The 20712-nt window shown below is 33.7% G+C and overlaps 1 protein-coding gene across 3 annotated transcripts; it reads right to left on the bottom strand.

Moving 5' to 3' along the window:
• Window positions 1-16656: 16656 nt before the first annotated feature.
• LOC113748800 (MDIS1-interacting receptor like kinase 2-like) lies at window positions 16657-19922 on the bottom strand. Of its 3 annotated transcripts, none has more exons than XM_027292360.1 (3): window positions 19590-19656; window positions 17214-18838; window positions 16657-17141 (listed from the first exon to the last, which is right to left on the bottom strand). In XM_027292360.1, exons 2-3 carry the CDS (start codon window positions 18784-18786, stop codon window positions 16771-16773), a joined length of 1944 nt encoding a protein of 647 aa, XP_027148161.1. In that variant the 5' UTR covers window positions 18787-18838; window positions 19590-19656; the 3' UTR covers window positions 16657-16770. The 3 variants fall into 3 exon arrangements, with proteins under 3 accessions (XP_027148161.1, XP_027148162.1, XP_027148160.1); XM_027292361.1 differs by lacking the exon at window positions 19590-19656 and adding an exon at window positions 19155-19212; XM_027292359.1 differs by having other exon boundaries at window positions 17214-19922.
• Between the last annotated feature and the right edge of the window lie 790 nt (window positions 19923-20712).

Raw genomic sequence — 20712 nt, 5'->3', positions numbered from 1 at the left:
CCATCGAATTACACTTCACATTAAGTCAAAAGTTGTTAGAAGGTCGAGTTCTCTTTTTTCTAGTGTGTAGCTGTAATACTAGAACATGATTATTACAGTTCACAGATACATACTTAAGTGTAGTTTTTATAATCTTCGTTTAGATTGAAGATTAATTTGAAATATCTTGTTCATTAGTTACTGCAGCACTTTTCCTAATGTAATATAAGTAAAATAAAAGCCTGATTAAACAACGTGTTCAAAAAATAATCATGTGTATTTTTTGTTCCAAAAAATGCTTTTCGAGGTCGTGTATTTGATACCGTTCTAACAAATCTTACTAACTAGATGCATTATGGCATTGTTCTCGGTTGTTTTAGATTTTACAAAATTTGATTATAAAAGCTGATTATAGAGAATAATCAGAATCAACAAAGGCTGCGCTTTAGGTGATTATAGATTTTATTTTTTCATTATTAAAAACATTTATAATCAGAATACAAAAACAATCGAGAATATCACAAAAACTGATATCAAAATTTATAATCAATTAAAATAATCAATCGAGAGCAAGTCCTATATCAATAAAAAAAAAAATATTTATGATATCATGAACAGTTTGCAGGAGGGCAGTCATTCGAGATAAAATGAGTGTGTGTGTGTGTGTGCAAATAGGTTATGAGATATGTGAGAATATGAAGAAATGTGCACCAAAATTGGCTGTATAGAGAGCATAATTTAGAGTGGAATAAATGTGTTGACAACAAGCCTATCTTCCTCTTCCAAATACCAATTCTTTGTTCAAGTTCAGATCTCATTGCCGTCCACACAAATGAGTGAAATGACATATTATTAATTCGAGGTTTGGTGGCTTCAATTTTGTCTTCTGTGTGATAACGGGGATGAATAATCAATCCTTGACCATATATCAACAATATTAAAGAGAGCAAAATGCATTATATCAAATAGATTCATGTGGTAAGAATATATAAAGATGGCAATGGAACATGTTCTAACCACTTTCTGCATTTTCTAATTCTTCACAATTTCACGCGCAATACTTTATTATAAATAGATGTTGCATTTAAGGGGCAAAAAAAAAAAAAAAAAAAAAAGAAGGAATGATTGAGGAGGGTGTTAATCCATTCATAAAAAATATTTATGTAATTCCACTTTGCAATTAACGAAATTAACCTCTGTGTTCAGGGACCACACATGTCATGGACCTTCTCTGCAAGAAAGATTTACTTAAATAATCTCAATTTGCTTTTGCACATGACTTGCAACCAGGCTGGTAATTAATGAACATGGATGGGCATTTGAGATTACCAACTGGAATCATCATTCCAAATAGTAATTTTCCCCCATATAGAAGGAATATAGTACACTGTTTATCGTGTATCGGAAATTACTTCAGTTCTCGAGTCAAAATCCACTCTTTTTAAGTCTCAAATTTTCTGATTTTGGCTAGGAATTGTTTTTACTTTATTGCCCTTCTTGGTATACCAGACACTGTAGGGTCAGGAAAAGTTTCAGAATTGTTTTGGAAGATCATGATCATGATTGTTTATCAATTGTATAGTATTGCATAGTAAGTAGACATGGCCCCATTTAGCAAATGCATTTTTTGGGCATTTGTCTAAAATTTTACTGTAGAAGTTGTACGAAAACTTTTTGAAATGTGTAAATTTTTGGATATTTTGATGTGTATAGTTTAAAAATTTTAAGAAATTTTTTGAAATTGCTGTAGTTAAAGTTCTTAAAAAAATTTATAGCAGACAAATTTGGTCAAAAACTTGTTTGCCAAACGGACCCAATGTGGTTCTGAAAGTATCTTCTGAGAAAGTTGATTGATTTCGAAGAAAGTTTTGAGTATGTAAAAATTGAGGGGAGACAAAAATCATATATTCCCAAACTGGTAGGAACTTTCCACTTTTGATTGTAGGCGTTTCGCCACAATATAATGGTCCTCCTGTATTTCCAACGAATCCACTTGGTAGGGGAACAAAGATGCAGATAATTTGGTGGATCATTTTGAGAATGTTTCTGTTTGGATAGAATATTATTTGAAATAATTACTATAGTATTTTTTGTGATGTGATGTATGTAAGATAAAAAGATGGTTGGGAATATAAAATGATAAATTGAAAAATATGTTTATGATGTAAGCGAAATATTATTTGAAAAAATAATGTATCCAAACAACCATCAACTTTTCAATGAGAAATTGATTTTATAACCCTTCTAATTGATTCCTTAACGAAATGGAAAAAGCAGACAAAAGTTTTCTTTCAATTCATTTACTGGGATATCAGAAAAAAGCTTTAACAATCTAGAATTGGTTAGTTGTTTTGGAAAATTAAAAAATAAAAACTAATATTTATCACTTTTGTTTTAAGATCTATTTTTCGCAAGTGTTCAATATGTTTGAAAAAAAAATAGACAATAATGTTAATCTGAATTGCAGAGAAATTTCAACAGTGGAAATTCATTTATTTTTTTTGTAAAAAGTTAACAATTTATTAATCAGACCAATTTTCTAAGGCTTCACAACTTTTCCATATCTTCTTAATTCTTGAAAATAAGTTCGAACATCAATTATGCCTATCCTCTTTCCACGTTTTGTCAACAATGGCTTTTTCATTTCTTCATATTGATGATTCCAGAATGCACTGGAGTTTGGTCGAAAATCGAATGTGCTCTAGAGTTTAGATTTTTTTTTTTGTGGTAATTTATTGCTTGGTTTTGTTTTACACGAGACAGAAAATGGACTGGAAATCTATATATTAATTGCATGTTTTACTCTAGAACACTTATGCATGACGCTGAAAATTGCCATACGAAATCAAAATCCACTTCTGAATTCCTTCTTCTTTTTTTTCCCTGTCCCATAAGCAACACAAAGACCGTATTTAATGTCTTGCAGATTTTTCAAGATTTTTTAGAGCAATTGACAAGTACATATATAGTAAGGAAATACTAGAAACATTTTAGAGTATATAAATGTCATTTCCATCTAGATATTTTTTTCCTTTGCCTTTTATTTTGTGTTAGTTCCACTACCAATTAAATAACGTCCAAATAAATTAACTTTACATTTTTCTTGTGTTTATGAAGTGTTCAGATGGAAGAAAAAAGCATTGATAGAACCATCCCTGAAAAGATTCTAACAGCAGTGCTCGATTCTGGATTAGTCGGAGGTAATATCATCATCGAAGAGCACTGATATATTCTCACAAAAATTAAAAACTGAAGTGTTTAGTTGAACAAGTCATTATGTCAATGACTAACCATTGCATTACTACCATCGATCAGCAAAAAAAAATTTCCCGTCAAGTCTAAACAATACCTTATTTAGCAGGGATGAGAAGAAGGAAAAGAGACGACAGAATCCTATAAATAGACAAAAGGCCTTTTTAAGCTAACTTCTGAATAACCACACCATGATTACCAATTGTTTCACAAAGATGAAGCATATCCACTTCCTCCAACATGATTAAAATCAGTAGTGCATCGGATGACTTTATTAGGAGTTTTGCTTTAGATTTAATGTATCATCATCTTTCCATATACAAAGTAAAAGACTAGGAAGTTTAAAGTAAAAGGAAACAAGCTAAAGCAAAAGAAACCAAATGATGGCACTAATCGTGGACAAGGCTGCACAATCTACTTAAAATACTTCGTGGACAGTTCAAGAAAAGTGTATATACTTATACAATACCGTATTGTATGCATGCTATTAGAGTATTATTTGAAAATTTATTTTAAAAAATTACCGTATCATTTTTTGTGATGTGGTATGTGTATAATTAAAAAAATAGTGTTAAAAGTATAAAAAGTAATTATAAAATATATTTATCATGCAAGTAAAATAATATTTTTAAAAAAAATTGTATCTAAAATGGGCATCGAACCAGAATTCAGCTTATTCTTTTACTTTTGTGTACATTTTCTGTTTTTGAAATTCCTTGACTTGAACCAAAACAAAACATTCTTAATTACGTCATCCTTAGAACCTTAAGCATTCTTAATTACTTTAAAGTCATAACTTGAATTAACACCTCATTGAACTACAATTTACCTACTAACCAAATTCGTAAAATCTTTAACAGTGAAATCAAATCTGTCTTTTCACTGCTAGATAAATCTTATTAACTTGAAATAAGCGTAATTGAAAGATTTGCAAGTCACTATTAGTAAAAAGCTCCACCATACTTAAGACATAAAATTTTACTCCAGTATCTAATCACTATCTAATCAGTAATAATAATATAAATGCTGGACAATTATTGTTGGACTTCTACAGCAAGTCTTTAATTGACTGCTAAGGCCGAGAAGCTCCATTAATTTACTGAGTTGGGAAGCTGGCTACGAACCTTTAGCGGTAGCTTTTTACCGTGGCATTGGATGCTTAATGTGTCACCAATTTTGATGCTTGTCATCATTAGCGAATTGGAAAGTGATGATCCATGATTGAGGACCCCTCCTACGTCTTACACGTGTCATTCATTACATGGTTCGGAACAGATTAAACATTGGATTTACCACAGCTTTCTCAAGGTTGTCAATATCAAACTCTGTTGTTCACTAGTCACATCAATTGCCAATCAATCCACTTTCTAATTTGTTCTTAGTTAATTAATCTCAGCCACTTCCTTAATTTATCCATTAGTCCACGTGGATTATTATTTGCAATTGATGAATCATTCATGACTACTATGAGTTTTTCTTGATCTGCATGGCATTCCATGTACACAATGAGCTCATAAAATCTTGAAAAATCTTTGATATGTTTTTTTTTTGTTGACAAGAATCAAATGCAAATACAAAATGCTTTCTTATTCAATATTAAAATGTCTACCACTATAAGAAAATAGCACAACTATATGTCATAATTGCCATGCCCGAATGGTTCTATAATCTCGAAATCTCCCATAGAATTTTCTTAGAACTAATTGCACAAAAAGAAGCTGTAAAATCTTGCTACACTTTCTCCGTCAAAATGTATAAGATGGAGTAATTCTTTGTACCACATGTCCCCTATCCACCCGAGACTCCATTTATGGCTAGCACTCAAGGCTCAATTTTCTGAACACATTTTTTAATTATCTTTTTGCATCATTAAAGAGTGCTGCAGTAATTTGTCTACAAAAAATCTTGAAAAATTGCGATCCAAACAACACACTGTTGCAATATTTCTCATATCATGTAAAACCCTTCTTCTCTCTCTCTTTTTTTTTCAATACAATTGCATCCTTTATTCTAAAACTACCTACTTCTCAACATTGTATCGCAGATTAGTCGGAGTAGAAAATTCATTTAGCCTTTTTGATTTTTCTAACATGTAATGGTCAAAGTTGAAAAGATTATCCTAACTAATGATTGCAACCATTACTGTAGCGAAGTTGTTAACAGCAAGCAATTGGTGCCGCCAATGAGAATCAGGTGAAAACCCTCATCATCATTAATTTTATCGATTGATCAAAAAAAGAAAAGAAAAAGAAAAAGGACGAAGAACCCTACTTTTATAAGTACTCAAAGAAGATTAGTGAAACATTAAAAAATAGCAACCCACGTTTGTCAATGCATGTAATGAAAAGTACAACCCCGTAAGCGGTAGGTCCCATCAGAGATAGCACGAGGGGCGTCGTAGCGGGTCCCACATGAACTTTCCGACAGACAATTGACAGCTGGCACTATTTCACACTCCTCCACTGTTTTCGTCGGTGGAAGTTAAAACAACCCAAAAATCCCAAATGGGAAAAGTTTTTATATCACGTGGGACCCGCGTGATAGATAGCCGTGTCTGAATATTGAGTACTTTTTTCCAATGCGAAATGTACGACGACAAACCTCTCACCGACAGAAACCATTGGATTCATCGAACGGTGACGAGGAGATCCACGTGTCAAGATCGGGGGCCTTTAAGACAGCTCAGTGACCTCAAGCAATGTTGGTCTGTCGCTTTCATGTGCTGTCAAGCAATTGCTACATTAGTTCTTGTCTGATTTAGAATTATTTGACGACGCTGTGAAAAATCTCTAGCAGGATTATTTTTGTTGTTTTTTTCCTTTTTTTAATTCTTTTGTTTTCCTAATTTTGATTTTTATTTTTTCAAAAAAAATTCCTTTTTCTAGCTTTGCGCTATGATTAGAACAATTGGGAATGGTGAGATGGTGACATGGAGGTCTACTAGCTCTTGTCTTGGTCTGTAATTTTTTATGAGTTCGAGAAAAAAAAAATCATATTTTGTACGAGAAAAATTCGAGGGGAAATGGTGGCGGGTAAATTTTTCTGGGACTTTATTCTGTGTTTGCCTTTTACTAAGTTTCTAGCAGTTCCTATCCTACGTATTTCCTGAAAAAGAAAGCCAAGAAAATAGTTCCTCTCTTCTGGATAGAAACATGTAGCAAGAAGAATTGCCTAAGCATGGGGCAGCCCAATTAGGTTATTAGTTCCATCTTGGTGAAAGCTCCAAGCGTTTTCATGGATAGAGGACCATTTTGACCATTTTGACAAGGGTCTGTGTCTGTCTAATGGGCGCCTTGAGTGGTCAGTAAAATATATTTTATGTATTATATTTTTTAAAATATAAAATTAATTAAACAAAATAAATAAATACAAAAAAATAGGTAAAATTAAATAGAAAAAAATATATAAATTCAACAGACGATAGTAATTGTTAGTATATGTATATACATAATAAATTAGTTGAATGTTAGATATGTTAATAAATACCCTATGGGTATCCATTAGGAAAACTTTTCTGGCAAAGTGCTTAAATTTTTTTTGACAAAGTGCTTAAAAATTCCTTTTCATCAAGTGCTGATGGATTAACTCAGGTAATTAATATAACCTTTTTCAAAAAAGATTTGTGTCAACAGGTTAAGATGTCGATAATGAAACTTGAAGTCACCAATTAGAATTCTGATTATTAATACTTTGGCCTTGTTTGGCAGACAAGTTTTTTGCCAAGTTTATCTGTCACAAGTTTTTTAAAAACTTTACCTACAATAACTTCAAAAAACTTCTCAAAGTTTTTAAACTATATATTTCAAAAAAAAATTTTAAAAATTTCTACAGTAAATTACAGTAAGATTTTAGACAAACACCCAATAGACTCACTTGCCAAACGGAGCTAAGTTAATCAAATTAAATATTACTAATAGTTTGTGCGTTAATTTGGTCTTACAATAATGTGTGGCTCGTTATATACTTAAACAATTATTGCTATCCATAATCGGAAGATAAGGCATCGCTAAAAATAGTCAAATATCAAATGAAACCGAGTCAATAAAATTCAAAGTGAAGCTATTACAATTAATTGCTGTTAAGTTTCTTGTTATGTCCCCCCATAACGTCAACAGTTATAAATCAAGTGATCTTTCTACTAAAGTTGGTGAGTTGTCAATTTGATAGTACCAAGATTAATTTGTAATTCCCCTTATTAATCCCTCCAAGATTAGCAAGTGGAAAAAGACAAAGCCATGGCTGGACACCTGCGCGGTAGTAGGAATCAACAACTCTCTATCTGTTTTCACCTTGTTTTTAACTCTTCTTCTGTTCTTCTCTTTTGGGTCAAGAGTTGCAAACTTTTCTAGTGTTTCAGTGAATAGAAGAAGTAATTAGTAAAGCAAAGGAATCATTATAAAAAGCTGAGTCAAATACTTTCCTCGGGACTGCTGACGCTCGACCAAGTTTCCTGTTACAATAATGCCACAGACACAGTAATTGGCAGTTTGATAATTGTTTATTAGTCTTGTTTATTTCCCTTTTTGTCCATTGAAATTCGACATAAATATAGAACTCGCTCGTATTTTGAAGTCTTTGTAAAAAAAATATATTGTAATGATTTAATGTATATAAAATAAAAAATGATTAAAAAAACATGTTCAAAAAAAGGTAAAAATTTTTTAACAACGTTTATGTCACTGATCTTTCATGGTTTAGAAATTTGGAAGTACCTAATGTTGAAACAAGCAAATGGTTCCACCTAGATTATTTAGAAATACTCATGCAACAAGTATATCGATGATTAATATTTTTTTTCTGCTTATAATAAACAGGTCATTATTTTTTTCGACTCGAAAGAGAGGGAGTGAGAAATATATATATATATATATATATATATATATATAATTTGATACTTTGTGTGTGAGACAGCCCACTTTCATTGTCATGATTGTCGTATTTATTTTCCTACAAGATGACAGAACAATAGAAATCATGGAATTATTTTCCTATGGTAGATGAAGGAGCCCCTCTGTGGACAGGGAGGAAGCCAAAAGATGACTAAAGAAAATTCTTCCTAGTCTAGGCCTTGGATTGCATGCTGCCGACACTCACTTGAACCATGCTTTCAAAGTGTTATCTTCAATAATAAAAAATCATTGACATTACCTTTTTCCCTTTTTCTTTTTCAAGTTTTTCTTCGTTTTAATTTTGTTCCTATATTATATGTCTGTATCACCGACACAATGGCATGAGTCAGGAAATTGCAGCCACAGCACAGCAATCATCTTTACGCAAAATCTCTCATCATTTATGAAAGGCAAATCATCCTTTTGATTTCTTGAATAGATAGTATGTGATTTGAAGTGAACTTATTTTATGTAGTCCCAATCATCTAGAATGTAATTGCTTTCTTGTTTAACCCAAAAAGAAAGAAGGAAAAAAGGAAGAAAAAAAAATGAAAGAGCAAATTGGCTAGTAAATCATGATTCATGTCCAAAACAATTAGTCCAAGTAGAGTGCCTAAGGTGGCCATGGAATATAACCAGGAATGTTACTTCCCAACCTTTTCCAGTTAATGCAAGAATCAGTAGACTACGGACCAATAATAATGAAAGAAAGGAAGGGCTTTCTTTTGTGGAAGGTTTGATTGAGCACAATCCTTTGCTAAGTGGGAGAAGAGAAACTGAAAGAGGAAAAAAAAATTTACCAAACTTGCATATAACGAGTAATGGTAATGGGCATGGCACTCATTACCCCCAAAAGTTCAAGCAAGAAGGACACACGATTTCTAATTTCTTAGGTAACAATTCATCATACAAACAAAACAACATCAAATTTTGGTAAAAGAAAAAAAAGAAAAAAAGAGAGAGATCCAGCCAGCTGCCCTATTAGAAATCTAGGGTAGCTTTCAAGACAACACGGGGTGTTAAGGTCTCAAAGGGGCCCCGCGTGAATGGTCCAGCGGTAGCGCCTCTCACCGGTGACCCTTGAGATCCTAAGTTCGAGTCTCCGCTCTGCTGGATTTCTCCGCGCACTTATCGTGTTCGGATCGGGTTGGGGCGCCGGGCCCGGGCCGCAGGGGATTAATCGGACCCCGTAAGTATTGACCCGGACACCCGTGTGTCGACAAAAAAAAAAAAAAAAAAAAATCTCAAAGGGGGTGTTTCAATAGTTGGGAGCCACAACAACATAAACATTCTTGCAAATTTCTATTAATGGTAACTGTTACGTAACAATTACAGCCCATTTAAATTATTGTACCACTCATGTCTTGTTTGGAAAGGAAAATTTGTATGTTTTCCGTAAACATATATTTTTATTTTACGTATATCAAATCTCTACAATAATTTTTCTATAAAAAATTCAAAAAAATGCAATTCAAACATGACTCTCCATGACCGTTATGATTAAACTAGGAGCAACTATTAGACATATATAGCAGTTGATCTAAAAGCAATAAAAAGATTCATGTGAACATATACAGACAATTATAGTTGAATAATGATTTTAAACTAGCGATGCATTTAAACCATGGCTTGAACTATGATCCAACCAAAAAATTTTCAGACACTGCACTATTTCAAGAAGGAAAAGGATTAGAAAAAAAGGAAAATCCATTGCATTTTCTTGCAAGCTTGTTCTCCAATGCCCAGGTGGAATTTTTACGATTCATGGTAAAAACAAAGAAAGAGTGGACGGAAGTACTACAAAATTATAATGGCATTCACGTGCATCAAAACATTGGAAAGGAGTAAACACCTCTGGCACTGAGTTTGGGGAACGATTTGTTCAATTCCCATAAGCTTTGTTTAATGGTAAAAATAAAAATTAACCCAAGTGCAAAAAAGGGTGGTCTAGTCTATAGGCCATATGCACTCGATTGATATAGTAATAGATTACAATAATAATTTTTGTTTTGTTGTGTTTTCCTTTTTGTGGAAGTTAAGGTTAATTCATAATGATGATATTTTATTAAGGCATGATGGTTCTCGGCAGTCGTAAGCGCTATGATTATTCTTGGTGCTTTGGTTTTAAGGGAAGGGTTAATTAAAGAAAAACATGAGCTCAATAAGAAAGATTAGTGCTTCCATGTTTTGATGTAGTTATTTTTTTTATCTTTCTTTTTTTTTTTAAGAAAAATTGAAATTATTTGAATTTTTATTTAACATTTCTGTAGTGTACGATACTACATCAAAACACGTGTTATTTCTACAATCCCAAGTGCCAAAAAGAAAAAGAAAAGAAAAGAAAAGAAAAGGAAAGAAAAGAGAGATTGTACTGTAAAGGAATGGCACAGTGAGTTATTAAAGGCAATGGGGTTGGCAAAGTGAGGCCCAATCAATCATGCACGGAGGGCCCGTCGTCTGGGCTTAGTTGGTTAGCCACGGACTCGTCACCTCAAACAAAATTGTTCACAACTCACAAGCATGAGACACCTATGGGCCATGATGCTAGAAAATATCGTGATTTCGAGATTCTACCCTCCCTTTTCTTAAACATGCATAAGATAAGATTACGAGTAATCCATATTTATGGGAGTAATATAATCAACAAACTAATTGATGTATTCTTTTGGATACGTTCTTCCTTCTTTACCTTTTCAACCCAAGTTTAGCCAAAAAGGCACGGAAGGAACCATAACAAATAAGGAAATTAGCCTAGGCGTTGAATGGTGGGAATTACAACTCAATAATATTATCAATAAACCAACAGATATTGAAGGAAGAAAGCACGCATATAATGAAACAAAAACCCAATCACTCACACACTAACTAAATTACACTTTTGGTATTATGATGGTTCAATGTGTATCCAAATACATAGAATCAACAATTGCTTTTTCAGTCAATACCTTTCTTTCTATATAATGCATGAGCAATGGGTTTGATGTTAAAAAAATCTGTCATTTTCTATTATTCCAATTTTGTGCTTAAATAATAGAATAATACATAACCACCTCATGCTTCATAGTCCCAAGCTTACATAACTGCTATAGCCGTACCACTTTCATGTTTACATAACTGCTACTATTATACACTTATCTATTTTTACTACTGGTGTTAACGTCACACCCAATATGTGTACAATTTAGAAATAATTAAAATGAATTGATTTTATACAATATTTTTGTTTTTTATGTAAATCAAACTAATATAGATTTTTACTAAAGAACTTTGGTTTATGATGTTATGGTAATTTGGTAGTTAGATTAAGGTAGTTATGAATAGTTATAAAGGCAAAATGTGATTAGGTCATGAAAGTAAAAATTACTTTTTAGTAAGGATGAAGTTGGAAGTTCCAAAAATGACCAAAATTATTTTACACCAACCGTCACTCCTCTGGTTTTATATATTGTGTAGATATTTATCCTAAGTATTCCTACCAAATTTAATAAAAAAAAAATCAGAAAATCTCATAATTAATTTCTTTGCTGCAACTATTTTTTTATTATTTATTTTTTTCCTAAAATATACACACCCATAGGATGCGCCTCACCCACTATTCATAAATAGTGCGATAGTTACTGCTGTTAGTGTTAAACTACTTAAAATTTACTTGAAAATGGTGTCCAATTCTCGGATGATAAACAGCTAAGTTTAGACTTTTGGTATCCACACTTGACTAAAAGGGGATTACTTTCAAGCTTATAGTGGGAAAAAACCACTCGAGAGAAAAGAATGAAAATAGTACGAAGAAAATTTCCATGCTAATCTTGACACAAACTATACAAAATGATGGGGCTCGGTCCAGGCCTTTGGGAGTGGACGGACACACTTGGGTCCGTTTGTTCCTCTTCGCTAACAGTTGTTCTTAGAATTCTTACATAACACCAGAAAATAGGCAGCAGTGGCCACATATTGCTTGTACTTTGTTGTCTGCTAACTGCCAATGGGGGCAAAAACGGAGCTACGGTAATTTGCATGCCATGTAATTAGCACAGCTCGAAGTTTTGATAAGGTGTCCACTTTATTTGAAGGCAAAAGACACAGCTTTGAAATTGAAAACAAGAGACAGTTCATTTAGTTTTCAAGTGTTGAACTGAAGAAACATGTGTTGATGGGGTAGGTCTTGTATTTTGTAGTATTCTGTCTATTCCGGTGGTGGAACCGAAGGCCTCTAGACAGACATGGAATGGGACAATTGGTAGACTCAGTATAGTAATTTTATACTGGAAGTGGAAAGTATGCCAACAGAAGTAGGTACTGGATATGATGCTCTGTACTGAACGAGCAGGTAAAGTAACACAGCCACTAACTTGGAAATACGGGGAAAATTACCATTTCATTCATTTTAGGATAAATTACTCATAACTGCCCTGTACTTTTGCTTAATACCATATGATCCTTTTAGGGTTTCAAAATATTCACATAACTCTTCTATGATTTCATGTGAAGTGGTAAATGTATAGAAATGATCTTTTGGTTGCGCATGATTGATTGGGACGAGCTCCAAAAGTTTGCATGATGAAATTATAATATCCACTTAGTGTTTTGCAGTTTTGCATAAATATCCACTTAATCTCCTTGTAGTTTTGCATTTATTCACATAATTTCCCTACTGTTTTATGCAAAGTGATTAGACCCTTATTCAATTTTGTACTTAAGTAAGGCCAATATTGGCATTTCAACCAACGATGTTATTGAGATTATTTTTTTTTTTTTTTGTCAAATTTTCATTTTACATAAAATTGCAAGGGAGTTATGGGATTATTTTGAAAGCTTATGAGGATCGTCATATGAGGTATCATGCAAAAGTATAAAGTGGTTATGGGTAATTTACCTTACATTTTATAGTCTTGCCAAGACATGTTGAATGAGTTGGTAATAAGAGATCATTTTCTCACAGTAGAGTCCGTAAGTACTTTTTTAAGCGACTTATAGTGTCAAAGCATGTCTATTCATGGTGGTGATCAGGAACTAAGTCACTCAAACTTTTTATCACCAAAAAAAAAAACATTTTATAGTCTTGAAAAATGAAAGCTACATCCTCAGAGTGTGAATTGAAAATTTTTTAAGTTGGGTTTAACAACGTAAAGCAGAAAAATAGTAATTAATGGGCTAAGTTGAATAATGCGACACCCTTGTGCTATGCTAGCCCACACAACTCATTTCTTCTAGCGTCAAGACTTTGTTAAATTTCAAGATTAAGAAAGCGTTTGGCATTTTATTGATTGGCAGTTGATCAACCTTTTAGGCTAGAGTTGAAATTCTTCCTCTGGTAACTTGCACAAGACTTGAACGGGGTGACCCTATCTAGCTTCAATTTGATGGGCTTCATCTTGCCCCCTGGGTTCAAGCGCACAGTGCTATCAAAGCACCATGTATGTTTGCAATCTTGATGGGCTTGTTTATCCATCTGTTTTAGAAGAATTTCACAAACACACATGACAATAGAATCTTCCATCAAACAAATCCAAATTAAACCTGACATCTATCTATGAGAATCGTGGTATATTGGACAGGAATAGGATATCCTTCTTCATTTAAGATGAATTTCTTACACAAGAGACGAAAAGATTGCAAACATCAAACTGAGATAAAAACTGAGAAAAAGAAGATGGAATTATTGGAACATTAGTCTTAACAAAGTTTCATACAATAAAAGATCGAAACATCATGAGGCAAAATCTTAGAAAATTAAGATGGAGTGAGTGAGACAACTACATTGGCCAATAGGAAAAACAAGACCGAGCTGCAAGAAAGCAGAAGCAAGAGCAGAATATCATTTAAACCCAATTTTTTTGGGTGTTAAGTAGATAAATTTGAATTTCATACCAATCTAATAATAATAATAAACTGTCATTATTTCTTGTTAAACAATATATGAAAAAAAAGTCAAATTTTAAGTGAGTCATAAATGAGTAATTGGATATCCTCATACCTATTTATTGAATTGGTATAAATGAGTTGATTCATTTTAACCCATTTATTAAATGAGTATAAATGCATTGATGCAATTATACTCATTACCCAATTATGATCCGTCCAAATCCATTCTGAATAACCCATTTTGACACTTCTAGTATAAAGGAGTAACATGCAAAGGACAAGTAAATCAGTGACTAGTATTTTTTTGGATTAAAATAAGTTGTTATTATTATTATTATTATTTGCCTAGAATAGTGGGGAGTGAGAAATTAAAATAATATGATATGAGATAGCCAACTTTGGTAATTTGATATGTTGTACAACATTTTCTTAACACAGTATTCAATTTTTGGGTAGCTTCTTCTGTCTGGATAAGATATTCAATTTTCTTCTTAACAAATGACACAAATAGCTAGTTACCTGATAATTTGGGTATGAAACTGCCAACTATCTTTCCTAATGATCGTCGCATTTATTTTTCTACAACATGAGAACATGACAACATAATTTTTTTTTGCATAGCAATTTTTTTCCAAATGGCTGCTTCATCCCAAAATTTTCAATCTAGATAGATTACATATGATGTTTGGTCCTGATAGAATTGTCACATTGACGAAATTACTAATATGAGCTCTGAAATACCACTTTTGTTTAAAAGCCATCATTATTCAAATCAGAACAATGCAAGAAATGTATGCATCAAACTTCTAAATGTGTCCAATAGTCATCAAGTAAAGTTCGGTTGATGTATTGGAAAAGACATGGAAATAAAAAAAAAACAATTAGGGTACCTAAACTGATTACAGAATCCCCATTATAATGCCCATTTACAATTTCTTTTTTTCTTTTAACTCTATTCCACAATAAGAAGTTTCCACTATCTGATTCCAAGAGATTTCAAGATTGCATAATTTTCAATGTAGCATATTCAAGCATACAATCCACGGGGTTGCAATTGTCATTCGGAAACTGCAAAACAGTACTAAAAGCCAAGTGAAATTGATGTACATACTGAGATGAAAATGAGAAATGTAGAACCCAATAAATGGAATCATTGGAACGGAAGATTCTTGAACATACTGAAACTCAGGAATCAGACAATTCAAGACCCAGAAGTCCTCCTGTTGTGATGACAGGCAAGTTGCTTTTGTAGAGATGGCCTGTGTTTGAACTTGTTTCATGGTAGGCGTCATTTGAGGACTGGGATCCACACATAACAATGCTACTTTTGTCATCAACACCGCTTTGTCTACCATTTGCTTAGTCAAAGGGGGCAACTACAGAATGAAGTTATCTTTATCCTCCCAAAACTAATTTTTTTTTTTTAAGGATATGATATCTTTTAAATTGGGTTAATAATATTTCAAAATTTTGAGAATATGAGATGTAAGTGACATTTTCAAACCTTCATCCAATTCGATGTTTTCTATTCATTTCTCTGCGTCAAAGAACTTTAATAAGTCAAAATGTGAGTAGCCGAAATCTAGAAGGCTCAATCCCATTGACAACTAATTAAATTCTAGTTTTATATTCGGATTAATAGTTATGTGTTTGAGGGATTTATTTCCCACTCGAGTATTACACTTAGGGTGCATTTCATAAAGCCAAAGTTTGAAATTTGAAATCTGAAGTCTAAATTCATTAAATTATTGAATTGTTAAGTATTAAATCTTATCCATTTGAGTGCATATCACATTCAGTAATAAGTGAATAACTTATCATTTAATTTTGAGAGCAAGTTTTGCCTAGGAAATTTAGTGCCACTTAATTAATTCAGATATTCAATTTTTGATTATCAAACGGTCTGAATATATTAAGATATGAATCCATTAAATTTAAGTACTGAATTAGATTATCAAACATGAGCTCATTCTGTTTAGAGTTAGTTTGGATTAAGAATTGTAATCAAATTCGGTGGTAGAGTAGGCTGAGGACTTGGAATAGCTTTGTCCTACTTGAGTCTTATATATGTATTCGTGGGTTTTGTGATTATTTAGAGAGGGATCCTGCAAGTTTGCAGTTTGTAAGAATTGTTTTGTTATGAAATATTGTTTGAAATTATAATTGTCTAACCTCTTTCCAAATTCTTTCAGCAATTTTGATTATTATATATTGTTGAGTTCTTGATTAGTTTTACTGTGTGCTTTTTTGTGCTAACATTATGCATACACCCTCTTGTCAAATATCTTGAGTAGCAAAAAGTAGTTATCTTTATTCCATTTCCATACACATGGCAGAGGATTGGTCATTGCAATGTATATTAAATCATTTCACTAATTGATCCAATTCGATGTTTTCATGTGCTGTTTTCACTAATTTATCCTTCCTTTGATTTCAACTTTTGGGTATGTTCTAAAGTTTTATGGACCGTATATTTATTCGCATGTCTTTTGTGGTCATGAAATTGATCTTTTTCTTCCTGCCATTTCTATTTTTCTAGAATTTTTTCCTTGCCATTTCTATTTCATTGTAGCGTATTCCAGGATGCGATTTCTTGGTATAAATCCTTATTAGATCAAAGTTGATTCACAAAACTTTTAATTTGATAATAGTTAGTATAATTCACAACCAGATGAAGTTTCAAGTATATAATCCAGAAATTTTAAAAGACTGCAATTACATATTAGAAATTTGTAAAACAGATGGATTGATGGGAACATAATATTGCTGTAGCATGCAGAAGTGAAGTTCAGAAATCAGACGAATCAAGTGCCATAAGTTCTCCAATTGTGATGACAGGAAACAAGCTTTCTAGAGATGGCTTTTCTTTCAGCAGATGGACAGAAACTTGTTTCATGGTAGGCCTCAACTGAGGATTGGGATCCACACATAGCAAAGCTAGTTTTGCCAACGACACCACATTTGCTGCCATTTGCTTAGTCAAAGATTGGGGTCGAGAATCCAAAATTTCTTTCAGTAGAATAGCATGGGTTGATGATGATGCTGACAACACTGACATTATGAGATCACCAGGATGCTTCCCCATAATCACTTCCAAAACTAGGACTCCAAAGCTATAAACATCACACTTTTCGTTCACTTCCATGGTAAAAGCAAGTTCTGCAAATGAAAAAAGGGTAAATTATGAAATTGACTAGAACCAAGTGGAATTGCATCGCATGAGAAACATACCTGGAGCAGCGTATCCATAAGTTCCTGCAAATGAAGTCCAATTAGATGAATCAGGCTTCAGTAGTCTAGCAGCGCCAAAATCAGAAATGTGAGCTTGATACTCGGAATCCAACAAAATGTTTTTGCTCGATATGTCTCGATGAACTATAGAAGGTGCACAATCATGATGCATATAAGACAATGCATTTGCAATATCATTAACCATGTTGGTTCTCTTGATCCATTCAAACTTGGCTGCTGTTTCATCAGTATTCAATAACTGCATCAAGCTTCCCCCTTCCAAGAATTCATACACCAAGAAGGCGTGTTGTGTATGTGAACAGAATCCGTAGAGCTTCACAATGTTGCGATGCCTTATATTTGTTAGTGCACGGATCTCGCTGGTGAAATCTTTTGGACTTCTCAAAGCATCACCATCTGTTGCATGAAGTTTCTTGACGGCAACAATTTGACCATTTGGCAACTCCGCTCTAAAAACTCTTCCAAATCCACCCGCTCCAATGCAATACTTGGGGTCGAAATTTTCTGTTGCATCAATGATGTTCTCATAGACCATTTTCCCATCAAAGCTCCAGAAAGTGAACAAATTTCCGGTTAATTCCCGAGGCTTGCTCTCCACATGTGGCGTATGTGACCTTGCACGAATGAAAATGCCCAAAACCACAATCAAAAGGACCGTTGTTCCAAGTATTGGAAGGACAGTTAGAAAAATAATTCTTTTACTCCTCCTCCTACTGGTTTTCTTTTCAGTTGATTGAGGGCAAGGCTTCAATCCGACAACACTGCCACATAAACCTTTATTGTTTCTCAAGGCATCAAAAGAAGCTTTTTGAAATGCAGTAGTGTTGGGGATAGGACCTTCTAATTGATTATAAGATATGTCAATAGAAATCAAACTCAAGCAATGATCAAAGCTGCTGGGGATGGAACCTGATATCCTATTGTGGGAAAGATTAATCTTTTCAATGGCTTTCAACTCTCCCAGCTCTTTTGGCAATTCGGAATCCAACATGTTTTGGCTGAGGTCAAGAGTTGCGAGTGAGTGAAGATTTCCTATTCGAGAAGGGATACTTCCGTTTAGCGCATTGTGGCTGAACTTTAATTCCAATAGTTGGGTGCAATCGCCTATTTGTTCAGGGATTGCACCAACAAGATTATTGGCTGACAAGCTTATATTCAAAAGTTTAGACATTCGACCAATTTCTGGTGGTATACTGCCCGAAAGCTTGTTGCTGTCCAGCTTAAGGTCAAGCAACAAAGACAACTTCCCCAAACCTAGTGGGATCTTCCCATGTAAGCGATTTGAGAAGAGATGAAGTCTTTGCAGATGAGATGCCTCTCCGAGCTCAGTTGGTATTTCGCCAGAAAGATTATTGTTGGAGAGTACCAAACTCGTCAACTTCTGAAAGGCACTCCAATTCCAAGACAACTCACCATAAAATTCATTATCGCTCAAGTCAATGTAATCCGCATTTGGATAAACGCCAAAATCTTCAGAAAACTTTCCTGATAGTTGATTTCCTCCGGCAGCCAAATTTTCTAAACTGGAACAGTTTTTCAAACTTCTCGGCATGGTGCCCACAAAATTATTGTCAAATATTGACAACCTCACAAGTGAGCCGCCACTGCAAATGTTTTGGGGCAAATGGCCAGTAAAATAGTTGTCAGATAGTGCTAGGAATTGTAAATATGTAAGATTACTAAATGCATCTTCTGGCAGGGCACCACCCAGTTTGTTTGTGAAAATACGAATATCGGTTAATAACTTCAAATTTCCTAACTCCTTGGGAATAGGTCCAGAAAGAAAATTTTGGTGGAGATACAACAAACTCAAGTCACCTAAGTTTCCAATAGACTTTGGAATGGAACCCGTAAGCTTGTTATCAGCCAGAGAGAGGAGTGTAAGAGAACGGAGTTTCCCAATCTCTTCTGGAAAGGTACCTGATAGCTGGTTCGTTTCAAGAGATAATTCGGCAAGTTTTGTCAAGTTTCCAATTCCTGAAGGAATATGTCCTGAAAGTTTGTTGTCTCGTAAGTATAGAAAGGTTAAATTGGTTAGATTACCAATAGAAGTAGGGATTGATCCAGTAAGGTCATTCAGCATCAAAGACAGTTCAACAAGAGACTTGAGAAACGTAACTTCCTTTGGGATAGAGCCATGCAATGAGTTATTGGAAAGGGACAAGTACCTCAGATTGGTTAGATGGCTGATTTGAATTGGAATGACACCAGAGAAATTATTTGATTCCAAGTTAAGAAGGACAAGTCTAGAAAGGTTACCAATGTTGGATGGAATGGTCCCATAGATTGCGTTTTGAGAAAGATCAATGGTAGTCAGATGAGGCAGAGATGAGAAATTGAGATGACCAAGTGTACCTCTGATCCCAGAACTTGTGATGTTAATGCCTGATATCCTTCCAGCTTTGTTACATCGGATTCCAACCCAATTGCTGCAAGGATTTGCAGAAGACGACCACGATGACAACTGGGATTGGCTATGATTGTCAAGACTGGATTTCCATGTTAAAAGAGCTTTCCCTTCATTTGCAGTACTTAATGCTGCATGCTGCAATTTAGGAGCAGCTGTTAATGGAGGAGCAAAAAGCAACTGCAGGAGAGCCAAGCATTCAAGCATTAGAAGATAAGGTAGGCAGACGGAATTGTTCAGGACTAATATGTCTGTGGGGTATTTCATGATGAGAAGATGAGGGCCTTTTTGAGTTTTGCCGCAAGTACGTACGCAAGAGAACTTGACAGAGTTTTATGCATCCAAGAATTGCCTGCCTTGAAGCCAGGGGCGGACGGAATAGGGGGCCCAGGGACAGCTGCGCCCAGCATCCCTCACCCCCTAAGTTTTGAGATTTCTTTTTTAGGCTTTAGAAAATTTTAACAATATTCATTAAAAATCTTTTCTTTGCTTTCCGTAAAATTATGAAAAAAATTCCATTGCCTCCTTCCACCTAGCTTTTGTTGTATAAAAGTGTTGAACTTTTATTTGTCTTTGAATATTTTTGACGTTGCATTATTATTAGTTGATTGCTTCTTATTAATTATTGTAAAGTATTACATTTTGCATTGTTAACATTTTATCGTTGTATTAAAAAAAAACATCTTATTAGTTAAATTGTGTGCACCTTTCAATTAACCATTTTATTTGATTTTTTATTATTGATGTGATCTTTTATGTGTGCACCTTTCAATTAACCATTTCAAAATTAAGTACTTCATTCTACATTAATGTGATCTTTTATGTGTAAAACAAGAAAACTAATAAGACGCACATTTTAGAAATTCTCTTCCTAATCATTTAAATCCAACTATTATAGCTAATTAGTGGTGTTATCTCTTTACTTCTTTTCTGCACTTTGAGACAGGATTGCTCTCCAAAGTTTGATATTGCATAATATTCAAGTTATATTTTGTCCACTGAATATTGTGAGAATAAAAAGATGGAGAACTGAGTAGTTATATTTAATTAATATATTAATGCAAATTTTGA

This window comes from Coffea eugenioides, chromosome 10 (assembly GCF_003713205.1).
Source record: "Coffea eugenioides isolate CCC68of chromosome 10, Ceug_1.0, whole genome shotgun sequence".
Classification (NCBI taxonomy): Eukaryota; Viridiplantae; Streptophyta; class Magnoliopsida; order Gentianales; family Rubiaceae; genus Coffea; species Coffea eugenioides.
This window is presented reverse-complemented; position numbering and strand designations above follow the sequence as displayed.

Bases quoted from the DNA above. Each gene is read 5' to 3' on its own strand.
- LOC113748800 (XM_027292359.1), bottom strand. From the start codon at position 19,908: ATGAAATACCCCACAGACATATTAGTCCTGAACAATTCCGTCTGCCTA. The intron at 17,142-17,213 runs GTATGTTTCTCA...TTTCATTTGCAG, and splicing joins TTATGGATACGCTGCTCCAG to AACTTGCTTTTACCATGGAA.